At 46.4% G+C, this 24272-nt stretch overlaps 2 protein-coding genes across 2 annotated transcripts in view; one reads left to right on the forward strand and one right to left on the reverse strand.

Annotated features, from left to right (window-relative positions):
* The window catches only part of LOC139346990 (cadherin-6-like), a 54613-nt gene extending 35499 nt beyond the window's left edge, over positions 1–19114 (forward strand). The window contains exons 5-12 of the mRNA XM_070986406.1: positions 7–174; positions 2178–2365; positions 5512–5765; positions 10425–10561; positions 12418–12539; positions 13774–13891; positions 14146–14397; positions 15364–19114. Coding sequence (XP_070842507.1) covers positions 7–174; positions 2178–2365; positions 5512–5765; positions 10425–10561; positions 12418–12539; positions 13774–13891; positions 14146–14397; positions 15364–15866 — 1742 coding nt within the window. The 3' untranslated portion in view covers positions 15867–19114. The remainder of the gene's footprint in view (positions 1–6; positions 175–2177; positions 2366–5511; positions 5766–10424; positions 10562–12417; positions 12540–13773; positions 13892–14145; positions 14398–15363) is intronic.
* The window catches only part of drosha (drosha ribonuclease III), a 79202-nt gene continuing 74007 nt past the window's right edge, over positions 19078–24272 (reverse strand). Inside the window, exon 32 of the mRNA XM_070986405.1 lies at positions 19078–20209. Within this exon, the coding sequence (XP_070842506.1) occupies positions 20079–20209 (131 nt within the window). The 3' untranslated portion in view covers positions 19078–20078. The remainder of the gene's footprint in view (positions 20210–24272) is intronic.

Genomic DNA, 24272 nt, shown 5'->3' on the forward strand with positions numbered 1-24272 from the left:
CCTCAGGCCTGATCAAGACAGCCCTGCCCGGCATGGACCGAGAAGTGAAGGAAAACTACCAGGTCGTGATCCAGGCCAAAGACATGGCCGGACAGATGGGCGGGCTCTCGGGAACCACGACGGTCAGCATCACCCTCTCCGACGTCAACGACAACCCGCCGCGCTTCACCAAGAGTGAGTGCCGCCTCCTGGAAGCCCACCCACGCGCTCAGAGAGGCCGAGAGCCTGTGCCAGGCAGGCAGCCCCCATCTGGTGTCAGTTTCAAAATGAATTTGGATTATTGCAGCGAGCTCTGGGTTTCGTGCGGGCCTCTTAAAGGCAGCGAATAATTAAATAGAGAGCCATATGACAGAGCGAAGGGTCCTGCAAAGTGCATCAGATCAGCCCTGTAATCCCTATTAAATGAAGAGAGTACATTCACTGAGCTTTATCTCCCCTACTCTTCCACTCTCTTTGTCTCTCTCCCACTATTAAGTCTTTCTTCTGCTTCCTTTTACTCCATAAAACCAATGTTCTCAATTTAGCGCTCGAACTGTCCTTGGTGCACTTTTCCCCTCTTTTTGTTCCCCTCTCACTCATCAATCATCAACCCTTCGTCTCTGCTCCCCTTCGACTCTCTTTCGGTCTCACACATTGTCTCCCTTTCTTCTCTCACCCCCCCCACCCGTCTCACTTCCTCTCACGCATCCGGCGAAGGCAGCCAGATCACGCTGACAGATTACCGGTGCCGTCGTGTTTCCCCTCAGCGGCGGCGGCCGTGCGGCGTGCGAGGCCGCTAACGCTCGGCGAGCACGCGACCGCAGAACTCCCGCCATCTCCCCCCATTTATCAGCCACGTCCTCCCACCAGCTTGGGGGGGGAGGGGAGGGAGACGGGGGGCGAGACAGACGCTGTCACCTCCACCAATGAATGAACAGTGAGAGGACAGAGGGAGATGGATACAGCGGGGATGGAGGAGGTGACAGGAGGGAGAGATAGAGGAAGAAAGAGTGACGCGGGCGACAGAAAGACAGCATGTGATGGAGGGAGTTGGGTGAGGGAGGAAGAGGGAGAAAGAGGAAGAGATATTGTAATGGGACACCCAGAGGAGGAAGAGTGTCAGGGAGCGATATCATTGTTGTCCGCCGGAGTGATGCCTCTTCTTTTCCACCCAATGCTAAATACCTGTTAGCCTAGGGAAACCTCGCCATGCGTCGCTTTCAGCGCGCGCGCGTGTGTGTGTGTGTGTGTGTGTGGAGGCAAGTGTCAGCGTCACGGAGACCTGCCGACTCAGGCGTTGCCAAAACACTGTCAGCATGTTTTATTAGTGTGTCAGTGCTGTTTGTCTCCGCAGGCTGTGTGTATATCACGCCCGCTCCCTCCCGCAGTCCAGCTATTTATTTAAGCATACGAGATGCAGCCGGGGCCGCCGCGGCTGACAGGCAGCCATCAATTTATCCGCCTCGAACCAGGAAATCATCTCAGAAAATAAAGAAGAAGAAGAAGAAGAAGCAATTAATTTATGTTGAGCAAATTGGCCCAGAATTTATGTCACATCCCTAAACTTCGAGTCGATGCGGCTTGTAGCCGCTAACGTGAAAGGCCAAATGTCTGTTTTGCAGATGAAATATGTTTCAGCGCGTATGAAATGTCTGCTCCACAGCTGATCTACAAATGTTGCAGCACTAAATCTCCCACTCGCCTTCTCCCTTTCACACGCTCTCCCTCCTCTGCTGGCTCCGCTCTCCGATTGGCTCTGACTCACTCCCGACTTGCTCGCCTGCGTTCTCGCTCTCTGACTCACCCGCTTGCACTCCTCTTTTTCCAGGGTCGAGGGAAAACGCTGGGGTTGCGATGCATGCTGGGTGTCAGGGGTGGTGTTGTGCCTCTTCTGACCGGTGTAGCTCGTGTGTTTTTGTAAATTACTCTCAGGGTGCATTTCGGGGCGTCCGTGCTGCTCGATGAGGCTTTTAATTTTGATTCACTTCGTACATGAATCGCGCCTTTGTGTGAAAAGCCGGAAGTGGACGTGAAAAGAAATCCAAGGATGTGACCCCCGTGGCCCCGCTCGCACACTCCTCTCTCGCTCTTCTCTCTGCAGATTTTTCTTTTTCTGTACATGTCGACAGCGTTGCTCTCGTGCACTTACTCCACTTTCAATGCCACCGGATCACAAAAATAAAATTCTTTCTCCGCAGCCCTGTACGAGTTCAGAGTGCCCGAGTCCATCGAGCTCGGGTCTGTGGTGGGAGTGATCCGCGCCATGGACGCCGACATCGGCGAGAACGCGGAGATGGACTACAGGATCATCGGGAGCGACGGCCCCGGCATGTTTGACATCGCCACCAATAGGAGCACGCAGGAGGGCCTCATCGTGCTGAGGAAGGTCAGTGGCTGTCTGTTGGTGCTTGGTGAGGGGTGCAGCGTCTCCACAGGGGACGGAGAGGACATGTCTTCCTCTCTTTTCCTTTTTCTCCCTCGCTAAAATCTCTCAAACAATGTCCTTATTATCCCCTTTTTTTCGCCCTGGGTTTCGCCTGTCAGGCTGGTCTAACCCTCTGATTGGTCGAGCTTGCTGGGGCCTCAGAGGAAACCTTTACAATAAAGGCTTGTCTTCACAGGAGACATTTCAGACGTCTGTCTCACGCGCATCTGAAGGAACAGATCTGCTTCTATTTTAATCAATACAGTCGTCTACACTGAAGCTGCTGCTGCTGCTTTCATGTGCAACTATGCTCCTAAATGTGCACCAGAGCCGAACAAAGACGTTAAAGTTAGTCAAAGATTTCAGTCCTGGCTGCTACTTTGACAGAAGTACAACAGAAGGGCGCCTGTTTACAGCTCAGCCAAGCAAACTCGTGCTGTTTTAATAAAGAAATCGGTCAATAATCACACTCTCTGCGTCACGCTGCACATGACGTGAGAGGTTGCCGAGTTGGCCGCCTTCCTCCGCTGTGCAGCCTGTCACCTGCGGCTCTTGATCGAACGGCTCGCTTAAAGCTGCTCGGCTGTCGACGAATCCAGAAAATGACCACGATTGTGATGAACAAGAGGCGGTAACAGATGTGTGTCACCGTTTCACCGTCAACCGCAGCCAGTCCACAGGCTTTAATGTGAAGCAGCAGCAGCAGCACATGCTTCCCGTGGACGGGAAGGTAATTTGAATCCTGCGGCGGAGTGGCGGACCCCGCCACTATCAGTGAAAACCACTATAAAGAGAGGTAATTACAGATCATACAGTGAGAGGACATCGATGGAAACATGTTGTCCATAAGCAGAATCAAAGATGGGGTTTCAGGGCATGAAAATCTAAAGGTTTTTAGATTAAAAGGTGATTTTAAGCTCGCGCGTTGGCATTCGTCTGCGTGCAGTTATTATAGCCAGCATGGCAGGGATAAACTTTTATTTCCATATGGTCCGACAGCTGCACGATGGACGGAGGACTTATTAGATTCCAGCTTAGGCTTGCCCACACTCCCAGCCCATGTGTTTTGAGCGAGCCTCATTCTTCCTCTCGGCTGAGACCAGAGCAGAAATATTGATGCTCGGTATGGATCGTAGCATTCAGTGCTGTGCCGTGGTGTGTTTCTGATGTATTCAACAGGATCTGGCAGTTGCCTTATCAAGCGCCCTCTCTGCAGCCTTCGATCGATCGCTTCCATCATGCCATCATTAAGTGGAGGATGACATAATTGCCTTTAGTAGCCGCGGCGTTGCTGTAGTGGATGTGGTGTGCGGGCGGAGTGTGTGTGGGGAGTGAGCATGCCCTAATTCTGAACCGGCTAATTAAATGGGCTTGTCAAGTGGGAGTGCGTCCCATCTCAGCTTGTACCGGTCCTTCAAAGCGGCACGTTCCTCCCAATTGACGTGCCGTCCCCCCCTCCCCGCCTTAACAAGAAACAGCGAAAATCACTGACTCATATTATGTTATTATTCATGGATTCAGAAAATGGCTCGTTCCATGTGGACTTTTCAAGCTCTCATTGGCTGTTTCCAGCGATCACGGACCTGGCATCCTTTCATATGTACAGTAGGAAGCTCACTCTGATCCAGCTGCTCCTGCTCAGCGCGCATTCATTAAAATGCACCGCTCCCCAATTATTTCCATCAATGGGGGGATACCTTCGGTGGCTACAACTTCAAAAAGGTGGAGAAAAAGGAGCATAAAAGCAAACGCATACCACCATCGTGTGCTAAAATGCGCTGAGACAGAAGACAGTGGCAGCTGTGCAGGAGTCAGGCCACTAATCATTGTGCCCAGTACATAAATTATAGGATGTAAGAGGAGTGTACAGTAGATGCAGGATTACAGGGATCATATATAAAGATAACAAAGCTGCTGCTTTTTAAGTTAACAAATGGGTAAAATGAAGTGTGTTATACCAACAGAAAGGTCTAAGATAAATACACGTTAAATGTAAATACATATATTTATACCACAAAATCAAAGTTTAGATATGTGTCTTTATTACTCTCATAATTCATTGAATTATTCAGTGAGCTAAATACTAAATGCATACACGTAGAAGTCATGCTTGTGAGAAGATGTGTCCTTCAGCAGAAAAGCAGTCATGATATGATTTTATTTTCTGTTTCACTTCTTCTTTTTCATCTTTTTCTAATCAGCCTCATTCGCGGAAATGTGTGCAACCTTGATTCGCCCTTACAAAGAAAAATAGATTTTTTTTTCTCTGACACTTATGTACTAATCTGATGTACTGATGTCTTCATTTAACACACACACACACACACACAAAAGAAAAGCAAAATGAACAGATGTCACCCAGCAAACGTCCACAGACAACTTTGATCGATTATTTCACAGAGTGCGGCGACGATCAGGAAGCTGCCGTGTCTTTGTTTGAGCATAAAGAAACAGAAGAAAAGAACAGAAGAGGAAGAAAATGTGCATTGAATGTGAAGCATTTAGCATTAATGCTCAATAACGGCAAGAAAAAGGCCGTATCTACATACTGTCATGGAGTCCAACCAGACTCCGTGGAAAAAAATACCGTTTTAATCATGTATGAAAGTCCCTAACATGACCATGCTGTCATGTTAGTTTTCCACCAAAATGCCACCTCAGTCACATTATTCAGGATGTGGCAGCAGTTCAGTGAAAGGCTTTTCCGTGTCCCAAAGAGCACAGGCCTGATCTGTGCAGCAGCCCATGTGTGTCCATCAAAAGTCTTGTTAGTGTCCTTGAACAAGACACTGAACCCCTTCACACGCGCTCATTAGACGATGCGCTGGAAAAGATTGTCAGTTTAATGAACACAATCCCAATCTGGCCCGAAATTAAATGTGGCAGGATGCTCTCAATGGATATTAGTTTTCCCAAAATCAACAGCTGAACGTGGAGCTGCATGCAGATGAAGGTTTAGAAGTAAAAGTTAAGGGACGAAGGGTGTGATTAGAGCAGGAAACAAAGAGCCACAGCGGAATTTTCTTTTCAACTCGTGAAAACAGAGAACATGCAGAGTTACTGAATGTTAAACACCTCACGCCTGCGTCCTCTCTCTGTTGTTGCAGCCTCTTGACTTTGAGAGGAAGCGTCAGTACAGTCTCCGGGTTCAGGTGGAAAACGTCCACATCAACCCTCGCTTCTTCTCCGTGGGCCCCTTCAGGGACGAGGCCACCGTCAAGATCGTCGTGGAGGACGTGGACGAGCCGCCGGTGTTCGAGCGCGCCAGCTACGTCATGGAGGTCAAAGAGGACGCCGCCAGGAACACCGTCATCGGCTCGGTCAGCGCGTCCGATCCCGACGACAAAAGCAGCCTCGTCAGGTACTGAACCCAAAACTGTAGCTCAAGCTCGTCTTACTGCCTTTTATTCCAGAGCTTTCATCAACATCTAAGCACCTTTGGACCTCCATCCATGTTGGTTTGAAAGTGAAAGTTTGAGCCAACACGCCTCAAATCTTCACTTTTAAAGAATTGTTGACTTCCATTCATTTATGTACAATTTGACCCAAAACTGTAGCTCAAGCTCTTCTTATTGCCTCTTTTTTGTCCAGAGCTTTCAACCATATCTAAGCACCTTTGGACCTTTCATATTTGTTGGTTTAAAAGCGAAAGTTCAAGGCTCAAACTTTCACTTTCACCTTCATTTTCAAGCCATCCAGTGTCTTCCATTCATTTATGTCAGTTTTGACCCAAAAATGTTCTTCTTACTGGCTTTTTCCCCAGAGTTTTCTATCACATCTAAGCACCTTTGGACCTCCATCCATGTTGTATTAAAAGTGAAAATTTGAGGCTCAAACTTTCACTTTCACTTTAAAGCCATCCATTGACTTCCATTCATTTATGTATGATCTGACTTAAAACTGCAGCTCAAGCTCTTCTTACTGCCTTTTTTTCCAGAGCTTTCAACCACATCTAAGCACCTTTGGCCCTCCATTCATGTTGGTTTAAAAGCGAAAGTTTGAGCTGATTCAAAGGAGCTGTGAGAATAAAGCACCAGAAAAGACCTTCAGTTTAAATTTTTAATATTTTGAATTAAAATATTTTTTATTATTTAATTAAGTCTAATTATGTTTAATAACTTCATCATTGCTTGGTAGTGCAGTTGAAGTGCGGCCTGATTTGAATTTCATTTCCGTGCTGCGGGAACATGAATGGAACCTGGAAAAGCCAAAAGTGTGCATGCATTATGCATTTGAAGCTGGTCAGCAAAAATGTGAAGTATGTGCGGCTGGTGGTTCAGAAGGTAAAGCAGAAAATGTGTATGATCAGTCAAGTTTTTGATGCTTCGACTGTGGAGCTGCTGTCCGGTTACACAGCCAAGAGAGACCTTTAAATGTAAAACCAAACTTTATGATCTTCAGGTCCAGATAGTCTTTTGTAGACCAATTCAAGCTCCCATTTGGTCAGATTCTGTATCAGGCCTATCCCATAATAAGGAAGAAGGACATGAGAAAAAACTCAAGGAGAGGCTACTTAGTAATATTTAATCTCAATATTATAAGAGTGGTTTCATATTTTCAAATTGGAGGAATTTTATCCAATAATTGTGAAATATTACTTTTCCACTTTTTTCTGAGGACGCCCTTTAATCAATTCCAGAGGTGCTGGACCCTAATGGGGAAATTATTTCTGCACAACACTTGCAGAACTTATATAGGAACTCCCATTAAGTGAATTATTTAAATATGACCTTAAAAGTTTCAGAGTGCACCCATAGATTTTCCTCACCATAAACATAAACACAGCATTAAAATACATAACGAGGCCTTTTTCGAGAGACTGTTAGTGCCACTAAACACTGAAATACGACAAAAGTTCACTTACACAACTCAGTTCATAGAGATACAAAACTATGCTAGTATTCTATTAAATGGAAATAATGGCAGTCAGGTGTGAGGCTGCGCCCTCCACTCTGTCTCAAAGACTTTTTCATTTTTATGATGCACTAAGGGAGTTGGCTCTCAAGGTTGAAGTTCCACCACTTTATTGCAGGTGTCAAATATGACATCATTCTCTTTTATCGCCCATCATCAAGGAGGTAGCTACCCCGTGGCATTTAAAGCCGCGCAGTGGAGGAGGAGGAGGAGGAGGGCCCGGGAAGCCTGGGGGCTGCCTGGCATGAGGAAGCCACCGAGACGGTTATCTTCATCAGCTCGCACCGCTCGCCACAACAAACCCCCTCATTCAGCAGACACGTCTGCATGCACGAACGTGCAGCATGTGCAGGCACCCATGAGCACAGGGATGAGCTGTAACTGATGACCGGGTCGTAATGGCCGAGTCTCTCGTATGATGGAAGCTCAGCGCTGATAAAGCCCCAAAAACGAATGTTCAGTTTTCAAACCTGGAATGAAAAGGTGTTTTCCTCGTTTGACACGGACATGAATGGAAACTTTCCTGGTTTTCCTGCCGTACGGGTCACTCTGTCTTAAACAGCTGCCAACTCTTAAAAGACTTTTATTAGTCCTGGTTTTAATGAAGCGTTTTAGTGCTGCGATATTTAAACGCTGCTTCCCGTCTGCAGCTTACCAAGGGCAGACTTTGGGAAACTCGTTGGAAACTTTTAACTAGTCTGGCATAAAAGTGAAGGACTTCAGAGGCTGAATGTTCATTCAAAATGTCATCCGTGTTCAGGTTAAGAACGTACGCCGAAGGGCCCCCGTCACTGGGTTTGTGTTGAAATCGGGCTAAATTCGAGGTTCATTCTTGACCTTGAAGCCAGCAGTTTGACCTTGTGGTCCATTTAGTGGCCACTCTGGAGCTTTCAAGTCCTTAAAAAACAGTGGAAATTTAAACCTCTTCAACTGCACCACTCTATCTGTTGAAGATCATGTGATACCATCAGACGCTGCAGAATAGCTGCCATCACATGAATATATTTGGAAGTGTTGCCTGGACTTTTTCATAGAAATAAAAAACCCAGGCCAAACAGCACCTTTTGACCTGCAGATCCCCAAATCAAGGCTTAAAATGGACGCCCGCTGACTCTTGTTCTGGAGAGAAAATGCTGTGGCAAGCCAGCCGGTCCTGCAGCTTCTGTACTGAGGGAAGAGGATATATGTCCCAACCCGCTGATCACTAACATTTCTGTAACCCTCCACGTCCTTCTGCCCGGCCTCCCATCCAGCCAGCTGCCTGCCTGCTGAGTGCAGCACTTTGGATGCCCGGTCAGGACGAGGCGCGCTGTTATCTCTCTGCCATTAATCAGGGGAAGGGTTAGGCCCAGCCAGCTGAATTATTGTGAATATTAGAAAAGCAATTAGTAAAGCCCACGGCCGACGCAGATTTAACGAGGTTAGAGTTACTGTCGGGCCGGCGAGGTGGTGGGAGAGGAGGCGAGGCGGCAGAGATGAGGAGGGAGTGTTTAGATAAAGACACTAAAATGGTTGATGCGGGAGAAGCAGCGGGGAGGGGCTGGGGGGAGGATGTGCAGCGAGAGGAGAGAGCGGTGCGGCGGTGCATTGAGTGCCCGGGTTCATAGTCTCCCCTCGGGGGTCTCCTCCTTCTTACGCCGGCCCTCCTGATGCCTGCTACTCCATTAATCACACTGATGTATCACAGGAGTCTGGGAAGCAGGGAAAAACAACACCGCTGGATAACCTGTTGGCTCATGTTGGTGTGTGTGTTTGTGTGTGACTGCAAGCACTTGTAAAAATCGGTCATCAACACAGGACAGACTGTTCAAGCCTGTCAGACGGTACGCCGTTTATTTTAAAGGGTCAGTTCACCCAAATCACGAACAAATACACTGTTTTCTAACCTCTCGTTGGAGCTGGTCGTGCAGATAAGTTTATGTGCACAAGTTTGACAAGTGAAAGGGTTGAAAGAGGTAAAGATACGTCTCAGCAACAGTTAGATAAGAAGAAATCACCAGTCGTTGGTAAAAGAAACTGTGCAGATTTAGTGTGAAGTGCAAGATAATACCTATAACACACTGGAAAGAGCAGGTGTGTTGCTTTAGATAAGAAACAGAAGGTTGGTTGAGAGTTGGCGCTTCTAGAACTGGATCACAGAATATCAACTGAACGTACTGTTGACTGTGGATCCCCAAAAAGATTCACTTTATATAATTGTAGTATTTTGTGACAGTGTGCACATTAGGATGAAGACGTATGAAGGTAAAACACTTGAACAGAAATAGAAGATCAGTGTAATCGATTGTGATCGGGGAGGCTGATCAATCAACCGTCGCTGGCTCAGTTCAAGATGTTTGTACCGTTTTAAATTCCGTGTGAAATCAAGCAGAGATGCGTTAACAGGTGGGAGAGAATAAGCTGTTCACTTTGAGTCTCACATTGGTTTGAAAAACAGGATTTTCATTCGAGGGTTGACACCATGAGTAAAAGTCCAGTCAATCAATCTGAGAGTGGCAGCAGCGTCCAGTCCCTCCGTTCGGATGTTGGATATCCAGAGTTATGAGGACTCTGCTGCTGTAAAAGCATTTTATCAACGTTTTGATCGGCGCCTGTCCAAACTTGAGGATGCAAACCCGAAAATGTTGCCACGGTGAGATCGAGAAAGTGTTTGTGTCGTGTGAGATGTTTAGAAGCAGTTCATTAACTCCTGGCGTTCGGCTCATTTTCGCAGATGAAAACCAATTTTGTTCTTTTCAACAAAGTTGGCCTTTTTTCTGAGGGTGATCCGCCGCCTTGATTGAAGCTAAACTTCATATTTTTCCTCAGCGCTTTCTCGTGTGGTTTGAATAGCAAAGAAAGGAGATAATAGAAGAGTGCAGAGAAGTCAATCAAGCTTAGTCAGACTTGTTTTGAGCACCTCGTGCCTCCTGAAGCCCCTCTCACCACACTGAATGTTCATTGAACCCAGTCTCACCAGTAAGTGTGACCATTTTCACTGTGGTTCACACCAGGGAAACTCTGAATGCAGCTGTAGCCTGCATCCCTCGCCCAGGGAACACGACACACTTCCACACAGCCTGAATACACGAGTTAAGAAGCCGATCCCTGTGTGTGTTTTGTGCAGGTACACTATTGATCGGCGGACGGACATGGACAGAGTGTTCAACATCCATGCAGGCAACGGGTCAGTGTTCATCCTCAGGGAGCTGGACAGAGAAGAGAACGCCTGGCACAACATCTCCGTCATCGCCACAGAGTTCAGTAAGTGCAGCAGGACGGGAAGCAGGCATTTCTCTTCTCCCGCTTCCTCTTATTCTGTCGGCCAAATTGGATTTTTGGAGGTGATACTAACTCCTGAGTGCTGCGTGTTGAAGTGAAAAAGGGGGTAAAGAAACCTAGTTGGAACATCGCAGAGAAGAAAGTCAAAGCCAATGTAGAGTAGAATGTTATCTGGTCCTAACAAGAGATTATGAACTGGCAGAATATATTGAGAGATAGGAAGCAGAGTCAGATCCCAACCGGGGACAGACTCTGTGACCGCAGACTCGCAAAAGGAAGACACAAAAAAATCATAGTATCTAAAAGAAAACAGAATATGTGGTTCACCGTTCAGCTGAGAGGCTCTTCCTCCTACAACAGATTTCTTATGCGTATTCTGAAGTATCGCTTAAGAAAAGATTGACGGAAACGGCAAAACTCTGGGAAAAAAGTTTTTACACTTGCTTGAAAAAGTCATTCAAAGGCATGTTGTCTAAAAAAAAAAAAAAAAAAAGGTCCAAAATTACAGCATTCATCATTTCCAGAAACTGTAAAAACAGAAATTGTGGTGAGATTTCATGTTTCCAGCATGAAAAACAACCAAATTAACCTTAAAACAGTGATATTTCTTTAAGATCGCTTCATTCTACATGTCTCTTCTGAACTTTTGCCAAAAACAAACTGATTGCATGAACCAGATCCTGTAACAAATAGACTGCAAATTAAATCTGAGTTCTCTCTACTTTTAGCCATGATGTGCTGTTTCCATGGAGGCGCAGGACTTATATACTGAAGTGAAAATGAGCACAGTGAATAAAGACGTGACAGGAGCAAAAAAAAACCAAAAAAAACACCCACAAGGGGTTCAGAGGGGTTAACGCGCTTAACGGGTGACGAAAACACCAAAATAAACTAATTTTATTTCTTCTTCTTTCATTGGCGGTTGGCAAACAGCTCTACTTCTTCTACTGTATTTATTACAGCCATACGTACGGTAGCCTTTATCGCCACCCTCTGGTGAAACTTTGCATAGCCTAGTTTATTCACTCAAAACCATATGAGATACTGTACATACTGTGTAGTATAATCAACATATATCAATCTTAATGTAATATTAATGTTCATACATACCATTAGTGTGTACTGTCGTTGATATTTTTTGGCAACACTGTTTGTTAAACAAACATGGCCAATGTTTAACAGGGCTACAGAGGACCAGGCCTTTATTTGAAACAGGCCAATAATAAACAGGCTCTTAAACGTTTTCTGTTCTGAGAAGCCTGCCTGTTTCTGCTCCCGTTTTAATTGAATGTAAACTTTCCACTTTAACTTCCTTTATGTGTACTTGTTGTCTCGAGGAATTCAGGAAAGTGTACCCACCCACCTGCTGCTCTGAGTTTTTCTTTCGAACAGATTTATTACGTCTTTGAATTCACTCATTTCACTTGCCTTGCTTACCTGCTTGTTTTTAATCTGATGTGAAGTTGCTGTCAATTACACTTCCTGCAGGGTCACATTAAAAGAACTGCTGGAAGACTTGAACAGTGAAAATGTTCACAGGAAGAACTGAGTTTCATTTACAGCAATGTTTTTCTTTTGTTTGGCGTCCCATTAATGTCAATTAAAACAACACTTCCTGCAAAGAAAGAACAGCAGCAAAATAGAGCTGTGAATTAGACCAGCATGCCAAAGATTCAGAGGTTCTGGCTTTTATTTGAGATTTTACAGCAGTCAAGAGTAATGTAAATATCTTTATACTGTGTCCAACTATATTACTTATGCATGGAAACATACGTGTTCTTAATGTAATGCAATAATCATTGTTGTATATTCACGGTGCTCACCTTTGTGTTTCCCAGACAACCCGCGACAGATCAGCCGCGTGCCAGTTTACATCAGAGTGCTGGACGTCAACGACAACGCCCCGACGTTTGCCACCAATTACGAGACGTTCGTGTGTGAGAATGCAAAGGCTAATCAGGTTGGTGCGACCAAACACGAAGCCGTAGTCACGATTCCGTGTCGACCTCGCTGTTAGACTCATGTGTCCACTTCCAGCTCAGCAGACCTCACAGGGAACTTGTCGTGTGTGTTTTAAGGTGAGATTACGAATACTTTTATGACCTTTTTTTCTCAGGTTGATAAATAATTAGCTCTCAGAACCGATGGATCAAAGAAGTCAAGAACACCTCTGCAGTGGTGGAAGAGACACAGCTGCATTATAGACTGTGTTGTTATATTTACCACTAATCTCAAACATCTCACAGTTGGCTTTGTCTTTTCAGTTGCTGCCATGTCTCCGAAGCTGAAAACCCAAAGTGCTGCGACACATTAGCCATAAACTTCGACAGAGTCACATATTTTTGTGTTCACACTCCCATCTGAACCAAATGTTGCTCACAGAAGTGTGATGCTCACAATGTGAAACTCAAACAGAGAAAGAAGTCTCGATGGACTGTTGTCTTTGAGATACTAGACTTTGGCGGTGGAGGAATTATTAATACAACAGTAAAGAAATACTAGCATCAAAATGTACTTGAAGTACTCTTTATGCAGAATGAGCCATTTGTAATGAATGGATATTATGCAGTTGCATAATACCTACTGTGAGAATGATGTTGCAGCTGCTAAAGGTCAGACTAATTCAAACATATCTATATGTACATATGTACTGCTGGCGACCTAATCTAAGATAATACACTAATACATGAGAGTGTAATAGAGCACAAAGAGGTTCCTCAAACTTGCACTTAAGCAGCGTTTAATGTGAGGGAAACTCTGCCATTAACTGTTTGTCTTCATGAATCCCCCAAAGACCAAACAATAACAGCTGACGTTAACGGAAACATGCAAGTCATCGCCGCTAACAAGCTCGTGCTGTTGTGGGATCTTTGTTAATGAGATGGTTTACAGCTGGTGTTAACCAATATGACCACACACTGTTCACCGCGAGATAAAAGAACCAGCAGAATCATCATGATAACGTTGATTTCTGGCTGCGTTGGGATATTTTGGGTCATGCTGTAAATGATGGTCTGGCATATGACCTTCATTCGTCAGGTATTTCAGTCAGATTAGCCAAAAACTGTTCGGATGAAAACTTTGGACTTCTTGCATCATTTATTCATCATGTTCATGGCTGTGTTCCTTCAACATGGCTGCTAGAGGTTCATGTGACCCCCAAACCCCCCCCCCCCCTCTGTTGCTTATTCCAGAGGATACAAACCGTGAGCGCTGCAGATCCTGACGAGCCGCTCGGCGGGCACAGATTCTTCTTCAGCCTCGCTCAGGAGGCCGCTGGGAAGGCCAACTTCTCTGTCCGTGATAACAAAGGTAATACACTCTCAGCTGATACTCGTGGTCATCCGATTAACTTCAATCTACTGTAAAATGTTCCCATAAGGTACTTATAGCCGCCGTTAAACTTAACCACGTCTAATGCTGTACTGCACATGGTGTGATTTATAGTTTTCATCTCACAGCACTAAAAGCACACTCGCAGACCAAATGAAATTTCAACTGGGGTTCATTGAAATATTCATTCAGATTATTGATTGCTGCAGAGTAACTGGATATCCTGTTTTCAGACAACACGGCCTGGATCCTCACCCGGAGGAACAGCTACAACAGCCTGCAGAAGAGCATCTACCACGTGCCCGTGGTCATCTCGGACGGAGAGTTCCCGATGCAAAGCAGCACCAACACCCTGACCGTCAGAGTGTGCACCTGCGACCGCGAGGGCAACATGAAGCTGTGCAACGCCGAGGCGCTCACGGCGAGGGCCGGACTCAGCACCGGAGCCCTGGTGGCCATTTTGCTTTGCGTCATCATTCTGCTCAGTGAGTACAGAGACGGATCGGAAATGCACCCGCAGCTCGATGTTGCACACATTTGTTTTTCAATTAGACCTTTATTGAGGCGGGACGGCTTCGCTGAAAATCTGATTTGAGCGTTTCTTGAAGCTCCGCTGGAGAGCTTCTCAGTACGAGCAGATCGCCTCTCGCAGGTGTTAAAGAGACAGCTTTGTGTTTCACTCCTTAATGTGATTCATCGCTTCCTGTGGGCGGATAATTCTGCCAGTGACCACAGCTGACATGTTAATTTGATTTGAACAGAAAAGCAGCAAAGATCTACAGCATCTCAGCTGGGGGAACGGAACATTGTGATTTATTACAGCCCAACTTTGTGCTTTAGGGTGAAAAAGACAGGTGCGTTTTTACATAAAACTCCTGCCTGGTGGAGCTATAAGCAGTGATGGAGCTGCATGAGCGTTGGGAACTTCTATTGCTACTTGTCCTTTAAGTCTTGCATCACAGGAGGTCGATTTCCTGCAAATGGTGCTTCAGGGTCATTTTTGTGTGAAAGTTTACTTCCTGGAGACTCCAAAAATTGCTCCAATAACCTTAATTATCTTCACATACCTTTGTAACGTGCAGGAAAGCTTCCACAAGACGCTGACTTCATGTTTGACTTGATCCGAAGAGGCAAGGTCGGCCTCATATGCATCACTCAAATGTCTTAATGCTAGAGGAGGTACATAAGTAGAGTTTCTAGCACATGATGTACTTGGCTGTTTTCTTAAGCAGCGGTGGCCCTGAGGAGGGAAAAATACATAATGCATCCTTGTGGTGGCTGAGCCTGTTCTACAAAGTTAGACAAAGTCCCTGAACATCAGTGAACACTCGTGCAACATCAACAATTCCCCCTGGAGAGTCGCTGGCCTTCAGAACAAGGAGAGGGAGCAAAGAAACAACAGCAAAAGTCACCTAACTCCGTTACTTGCTTTGTTTTTGTTCTCCCTGCAGTGATCGTGGTGCTGTTTGCTGCCCTGAGGAGACAGAGGAAGAAGGAGCCTTTGATCATCTCCAAAGAGGATGTCAGAGACAACGTTGTCAGCTACAACGATGAAGGGGGCGGAGAGGAGGACACTCAGGCCTTTGATATCGGCACGCTGCGCAACCCAGAGGCCATCGAGGAGAGCAAGCAGCGGAGGGACATCGTCCCCGAGACCTTCTACCCTCCGGTCCGACGGCCTGTGCTGCCCCCGACCCGGGACAATAACGGGGACGTGAGAGACTTCATCAACCAGAGGCTCCAGGACAACGACAGCGACCCGACGGCGCCGCCTTACGACTCCCTGGCCACCTACGCCTACGAGGGAAACGGCTCCGTGGCGGAGTCCCTCAGCTCGCTGGAGTCGGTGACCACCGAGGGCGACCAGGACTACAACTACCTGAGCGAGTGGGGACCCCGGTTTAAGAAACTGGCGGACATGTACGGGGGCGACGACAGCGACAGGGATTCCTAACGAGAGCCTGGCACACAGACGAGGAGACGAACGTCAAACACGTGTTTAAAACTTTCGGGCCATTTCTGGCGCACGAGGAAAATGGCGAGAGGACCGAGAAACGAGCGCGGTTTGTCCGGGCGCTCTTTCACCGCCATCGATCACCATTCAGTTGTCCCTCCGGTGACCAGACGTAGGCATTGTGTGTCCAGTCAGTGTTAGTTGCGTTTGTGCGAGGGTGCAGTGAAGAGACGTTGTGTCGAGACTTTTTTTTGTGTGTGTGTATACGGGGTGCACATGAGGCCCAAATATATCTATACCAATATTTTCTTTTTCGTTTGTTTTTCCAAAGCTGCGCGTGATGGACATGTTCCACAAGCAGTTTTGTAAACCAACAGATATGCCTATGTATTTTTCAGTGTTTCTGGGACAAAAACATGCTGCATATTGTGAGTTCTATCTTAGCTTGTGTATGTACGGTACGGTAATATGATACAATACACTGTACAGTTGTTTTGTTTTTCTAGGGATTTCTATCGTCCAAACGATCCCTCCTTTCAGCGACGGCTGCCGCGCATTAGCCACTTATCCGCAGTTGTGCTGAAGCCACAAGTGCCAAAAAACGTTGGCATCTTCATCTCTGATGAGAAAATGAGAAATCTGGATTGGATTTGAGAGGCAGAGAGTCATCGACATTCGCTTCAGCTGTGGCACGTCGCTGTCGACAAGTGGCTAATGTTCTTTAAAGATTACACGAAGCTGTGGTAAAGGAAAGTGGATTTTACGGCCACGACAAACATCCGCAAACACACCAGTTTGTCATTTTTGCAGTATCTGATTTTCATCTCCACACAGCTTTGAGCATTCGCTGTGAGCTGAGCTGAAATACCAAATATTTCTTTATTGAGCTGAATGTCTTCAGAACCGTTTTTCTCTGTGCAGCCGACTCTCCGGCTGAAAAATGAAGTGCACAGAATCGTGTTGTTTTCTATGATACGTTGATGAAAATCAGCGACCCAGTGTGCACCAGACTCCGAGGCAAACCCTGGTCCCGTTGGCCCGTTTCGCTCATCCTGACCACAGAAATGTGTACATGTTTCACTCTGTACAGCAGGTGATAGTCACATGGAGGGATGCCACCGAGCTCGAAACTACGGCATCAAATTAAACATCTCGTGGACAGCTGCAATTAAAATTCATCATGCGGTTTTATTTTCTGTCCCTAAATGGTTCGTTTTATCTGTCAAGCTGAAGAAGAAACACAGTATTTGAATGAGTACCAGGTGGAAACGATGATATTTCCATTGGGATCGATGTGTTGAAACTTGGACTTTAACACTTCATGTGATGAAGCATCATTGATCATCAGATGAATCAAAAGCCTTAAGTTATAGGAACTACACGACCAGAAACGGCCTGAAGACGAGAGTTTCTTGATTTTGAGGTCACAAGAAAAAAAAGTCTAAATGAACACCTTAGTGTACCACATGACCTAAACCATTAAAAGTTCTGTCTGTTTCCTGTTACTGGTAAATATCTTCTAAACTAAACATCAACAACCTTTATGTAACTCCTGATAATCGTCGTCTAACAAAGATCCACAGACAGTTTGGTTGGAATTGGACCTCAAGTTTAGGAGGAGGTCAAAATGGCAGACAATTCATCATGGCGGACGTTCACGATCCAAAATCCACAGCGCCGCCATCTGGCCGACTGGACGTCATTTCCAATTACTGGGCCCAGTTTCATGTTTCCAGAAGACAAAAACAACAACAAACCTTAATAAACGATCACAAAAGGGCACAAACTCGTGAGGGGACGGCCCCGTCGGGGTTCGGACCCTCGAGTTTCTCTTGATGAAGGTGTGAGACGGGCTCTGCCAGCTCAGTCGAATGTATAATAATGTAACATAGCAGCTCAGTAATGGAAATGTGCCAAAAAACAAAGGACACCAGTGTTTTCCTTTCAAAATCCTACAATTCCTGCCCTTCTTTACATGTACTGCTCGTAGAACAAGCGCTCAGGCTCCACCCGGCTGATTTCCTGAGGGACGAGCAGCCTTTTCGATAGAGGGGCTTATCGAGGGGCACCTGACCTTTGAATGGCCTGGAATAAGGTTCCTAAACCCAGAGGTGTGTCCTCGGCCGAGAGAGAAGGTCAAAACATTATCCTGCAGCGAGAACACACAGCGGCTCTGTTTTTCATGCGATTTAGAAAACAAAAGGAGAGGAAAAAAAAGCAATATTGTCAAATTACTTCAGACCTCCTAACTATGAATCAACAGTTGTGGAATAAAGAGGGCTGCTTGAACTGGGGGGGCAGAGCGCCATCAACAAGGAAAAAAAACAGGCCGGCTAAAACAAGCTGCGGCCTCACTTTAGCGAAAGGCCAACCTGTGAAGAGGCTGACATTTATCAGACATTTGAAACAGTAATAACAAAACACAATGGCATAATTGCCACAGTGGTGCACTTTTTCTCTGTGTACTCTGAAGCCGGCGTCACGTCGACGGTGGCGCGGCACGTTAAAGAATCCAATTGATAACACGGCGGTTGGAAATTTCTTTATGCTCGGCTATTGTGCACACGTGCTCTCCTTTTGTTTGCCCTCTTGTATTGTTTATTAGCTTGTTGCCGGAGCTCCCGTTGTGTAAGTGGCCATTTCAGACTGCGGCGACGTCGCCGTGATAAGCATTTAATGGGTTTAGAAACCCTTCACTCCGAGAAAACTGCTGTTGTGCCTCAAGGTACAATGTGAGGCCTCGAATGGAAATCAACATGACAGCACTACTCACCAAAAGCGTTTTTTCCTTCAGTCTTCGCTCTTTCCGGCCTTCACACAGGGTGTCAAGCATATCGCCATTACGAAGACGTGCTTGTGTTTTCCTATGGAGAGTATAATTGCCTCCAAGCATTGGCGCCATGCTCTGCTAAGATAAGAGGAAACGCTGCACACCGAAAGGTGCCGCACCGCCACGTCTCGGGGGGGTTTCGGTTGAGCTAACTAGACGGTGACGACGTCCTCTTTCTCCAGACGCGATAGATCTGTGGTTGTTGATGTGTAGACACTGTCGGGCTCACCTCTGCTACGGTATATTATGTTGGTGACAATGTGATTGAGCAGTGGAGTTTTTGTCAATGTAGAAACAATCTGAGCGGTTGTGGTAGTGCAAGGGGCCCTGCGCCATTGGCCATTCATCAATCTGCTTTGTAAAACGTGATATTTTGTACTGAATATTTATATGACACAATTAAATATCTTTAAAATCAGAGCTTCTGCTTTCTTTGTGAGGTGTTCTTCCCAATAACAGCAGCATTAAACGGAGGGTTGACGATCTGACGGGTTTATTTACTCGCGCCGTCGCCCCGCTGGACGACCGTTTTCATCTGGTCCTGCGGGATAATTTCCTTTTTATCTGAAACGTGATCGCAGCCACAGGCGAGCGGGCGAGACACTTAGCGTCCACGCAGGTACGGGGGTGTATTATCTACGACGGATCCAGCTCCACACGTCAGACAGTAACTCATACGACGGCTGTTGTTAAAGAGCTGGATCCAGAGGCTAGTGAGCTGAGGAAATTGTTAATTAGACAATCTATAATTAAGATCTGTTAGACAGCCAATCGGATTTGGAGAGAGGTGAAAAAAGAGAGAGTGGGGGGGGGGGAATCCACATTTTGATTATTAGAGGATGAGTGGCAGATGTGAGACAGATGGTGACATTGTCGTGATTGAATGTAATTGACTCGAGCCTTTTTCTGGTTTAGGCCTCTTAGCGGAGCAGCGAGCCGGCGACGATGACAGCGAATGGAAGAAAGAGAAATCCAACTGACTGCAACAGAGTCGGAAACTTTATTTACAATGTTAACGTTGATGGTTTTATTCAGCACTTCCATTTAAAACCTTGTTTTGTTGCTTTGGGATCTTGAAGTCAGCTCGGTGTGTAAAGGTTAGCATCGGCAGCAGGCGGCAGAAGGCCGGCAGCTCGGTCTTTTCTAACTCTTTGTGACACTAAAAGCTAATTTCACCCTAAAATCAGTTAAGAGTCACAGCCGCTAATCCTCACCTGCATCCCACCGATGTTCATGCAGAATTTAGGCAACGTCACTGACAAACAATCACAGCTCCACCCTCAGCGAGAGGCACCTCTGTTTGGCCGGCTCCCGCCTGGACCGCCGCCACCTTCGCTGGCCAGTCGCGGCTCCCGATCGGCCTCTCCGAAACGCCGCCGCTGTCACTTCCTGCCTTCCTCCACCTCGTCGGTCTCCTTCTCCTGCCGCTCCCGCTCTCGTCTCATCTCCTTCAGCTCCTGCCTGTATTTCCGCTCGATGAAGCGCTTCTGATGAGCCATCTGTGGGAAGTTATCTGGTACAGGGAGAGGCAGAGCGGGAAACAGAGAGAAGTCGACCAAGGAGAACAGATAAAGAGAGAGACACAGAGGAAGGGGAGTGAGGAGACAAGGTCAGTCTCCAGCCGGGCGAGGACGCCAATTTAGCGCGCAAATTGCAGCGACTATAGTTTTCATAGCAAGTGTCAGTTTGTCACTTTGGGCAAATGAGCGAAAATGTCGCGGGCAGCATTGCGATTAAATTGCCCTCCTGTTGTTATTTCATTAATAATGATGAAGCAACAAGAAATTAGACAGGCCTTGTTTGGTTTCAGCACAGTGACTATGAGATCTGATAACATAATTACAAGTGAACATTTCTAAATGAGATCTGTAATAAGATGGTGTGGTGTGACGGCACAGGGAGTGGAGGGAAAACAGACGCCAGCCGATGGGATGTAAACATGTACGCAGGAGGCAAACCGGCAACACGTGTTTTTCCCGCCGCTGCAGCGCAGGCGACCTCTGAAAGCTTGACTTGTCTCTAAAACAAAAGCTCAAAGTGCATCAGAACAGAAGCTCTGAAGCCTCCATTTGTGCTCACTGCCAATTAGCCTGGAGATTAGCTGCAATGAATCTGATTGGTCGGTGCTCCTGTCAATCATGAGGACACACAAACAAGGAGCTCAACTTCTTTTAAAATCTAAACAAGGACAAATTTGTCACTGAGGTCAAATTGTGCTTGTTTTTTTCAGGCAGCACCTGGTGGCCGCTGCTGGTACTGCACGTCAAGCCATGTCCACACTGTGCTGCCGTCCAGTGAAAACCACGTATCTCCAGGGTCAGAGAAGCAGTTCACGCCTTCTTTAGAGCGACAGTTTAAGTTAAATGTGTGGAAACAATTGCTGTCATTATCTATTAATGGATTAATCTGTGTTAAAAAATTTCAGAAAATAGTGAAAAATGATAATTAAGATACTTGATGAGTAAGAAAAGCAGTAAAATCCACATGTAAAACGCTGGAACATGAGAATTTGGGGAATTTTTACTTTATCCAAACAGTTTGATAAATTTTGTTAATTTTGTGTTAGCTCTGGTTGCAACTAGCAATTAATTCACTATTAAATGCTTTTTTTTTTTTGTTCAACCAACAGAAACCAGAAAAGTTATTAAATTTACACTGAAAAACACAGAAAATCAGCAACTCTTCCTGTTTGAGAAGGCAGAAGCAGAGAATGTTTGGCTTTTTCTGCTGTTTTTGCTTAAAAATAAAAAGACTGATTGATCATTTTCTGTCAAAATAAGCTCTAGTTTGAATTTCCCAACCTGTTCAGAAACATTTAATCCTTCAGGTTCAGAGAAACTTGAACTGGACTTTGAACAAGGACCGGCTTTGACCCACCTGTTTGTAGTTTTGGTATTCCGAGCTCAGGTAATTTTCCATTGAGTGTTTACATCACTGCTTCTTCCCACACTTCATTTAAAACCAGCACGCTGACGGACGCCCGCTGGTTTGAGACACAGGTCTGACTGTGCAGGTTTTCCGCTCGCTGGCCATGACCACGCAAAGCTAAACACATTCACATCAGAAGCTTTCAGGTCAGCCGGTGCTGCAGAGACGGAGAGGACGCGACCGTTTCCGGATCATTTTCTAACAGTGAAAACACTGACTTGAATTTGACGGAGGAAGAACTGGAGCTCCCGAAGACTTAAAGTCATCCTATTACTATATGAACGCGTGCAGACGGACGTCCAAAGCAGCTGTTGCTGCTTTTCAGAGACTTTCTGCAGCTTCTTCTTCTTCGCTTTGTTTGGGATTGTGAACATTGGGAGGACAGAACGTAAAAAGACCATTTGCCCGGCACGTAAACATCATCCAACACCGTTAAAGCTGAGTCAGCACTTTAACCTCGCGGCTGTGCAGAATCCCAACAACACAAAATGCGTCACTGTCTAAATCCCTGGGACCTGTGCGGCATCACGGGCAGATAGGGTCTATTATCCCCCGATAAATGGGAAAATTTAATTATTACTATTGTCCAGAGAGTGGACTCACAGCTGATAACGCGGCGCCTTCGGGTTTGAGCCGACTATTCGGCGAGTATCTGGTGTGGATGTTGTGTTTTCTGGAAACGGCCCGCGTCCACAGTCGGGGAAACACGCCACAGGAGCAGAAATAAAAACGTCTCCGGCATGTTTGAGCGACACATTACCCATCTGGATGGGGCTCGAACCCCCTCTCCGCTGCTGATAAGCTCTCAGTTCGCAAATCAGTCATTTGAAAGCGAGTTTATTTAAAGAAGGCCTCATCTCAGATCTAATTAAGAGCACAGTCAGGAGCTTTTTTTGTGTTTCCTGTGTTAAATGACTGAGCGTTTGATTTTCCACCTACTTAAACATGAAGATCTGCTTATTTTCGGCACTTTATATCTTTTTAAATGAAATATATTGAGGTTTTTCACCGCTGGTGGGACAAAACACACAGTTTAAACGTGCAACCTTGAGCTCCAGGAAGCTGTGTTTTGACCCCGCTCGGGCCCATTAGCAACACATCCCTCTGCTGATTGTCCTGGAGGAACCGCAATTCACATCACACACGTGTTTGACTTGTGAATAGAAGAGGAGGATGTTTTCTTCCTCTTGCAGAACTCTTAAGTTGCCATTATGGCAACAGAGAGCAAAAGTGCAAGATAACGACAATATCCCATTAAAAAAAGACGGATCAAATATGAAAACTCCTGAAGAAAGAAAGAAATCATTCTGAGGGAAATCTGAGACACACACACACACGCAGGCGTGGGCACACACACAAACACACACACACACACAGTCTATTTCAATATGCTTTCGGTGAGTAAGGAACACTCGGCGAGCCTCGGAGAGAAAACTACATATTGCAGTTAAAATATGGAAATCACCAGCGTTTTTCGCTGCGAGATGACTTGAGAATAACTCACTCGAGAGAGGGGAGAAAAAAAAAGCTGTGGCCATTTACATTGTTTAACATGCAGCACGAGAACAGGCGTCAAAGAATGGGCTTGCTAAAGAATACACAAGGCTTCTCATTCCAGTCTGCGTCGGCCGTCCGAAGACATATTGAGAGTCCTCGTCCGTCCAGCGTTCAGGCGAAAAGCACCTTTGAGGAACGCCGCGCTCTGCATACTGATCGCCTCCGGTTGAGGCGTTAACGCACTTAGTCCGGCCCGGGCCTTTTGTTTATCGACAATGCGGTAATTCCTCTCAAGGACGGAGGTCGCGGGCTCAAGAGTTTCGGGATCGCGGCCGGGGCCTCGGCAACAACGCGGCCCGTTGTGTCCGCCGACGGCGGCGGCCCTGAGATGCGCGCTCCCGCGGCAGCTGGATGAGGAATCCATGATGAGGGATCAGCTCCCCTTTTAAGGGCACAAGAACATACACTGTCCTTTCACTTCAGCATTCACTATTCAGCCTAAGCTCGGGCTGTGAGGCGACTCCACAATAGACCGGCTGAGTCTATCACCTAGAGCTCACTCGCACCACATCAGTCAACAAGCTAATAGTGGCGGCGCTGATGAAGGGGATTTCCCGCCGTGCCAAAGGGCAAACAAAAGACTCGAGCCAGCGAGCAGAGATCCTGCACACTGTACTTCACTTCGCCTCTATCCATCGCATGCTTTTATCCGGAGATTAAGGGGTTTAGAGAAAGCTGAGGAAGAACTGTAGTCCCCTTCCAGCGACTAGCCAGATCCTTCTCTTATTCAACAGATATTTCATTGTTTGAGAAACAAGCAGCTGCGAGGAGGCTGAAAAAAGATGGGAAGGGGAGGCGGTGGAGTCTTAGAGAGAGATTGGAGACTTTAAACAGAGACAGTACTATCTGAGAGGATGAATGATAAATGGTTAAGCCGTTTCCATGTATATTTGATGTCGCCTTAGACCTAACGGCGAGGGGAGCTCGGAGCCTCGGGGCCGGGGAAACTCTGCACCGCCGGCTGCTTCCTCCCGCCAACTCGGCTCCCCCGCCTGGCTGCTCTCAGCTCGATTTGTTTGCACTCATGTTTCTCCCAGTCTGGGCCTTGGTTAACATTTAATTCTGCCTTGACAGATACAGGCAGCAGACTG

Source organism: Chaetodon trifascialis, chromosome 18 (assembly GCF_039877785.1).
Source record: "Chaetodon trifascialis isolate fChaTrf1 chromosome 18, fChaTrf1.hap1, whole genome shotgun sequence".
NCBI classification, from domain to species: Eukaryota; Metazoa; Chordata; class Actinopteri; order Chaetodontiformes; family Chaetodontidae; genus Chaetodon; species Chaetodon trifascialis.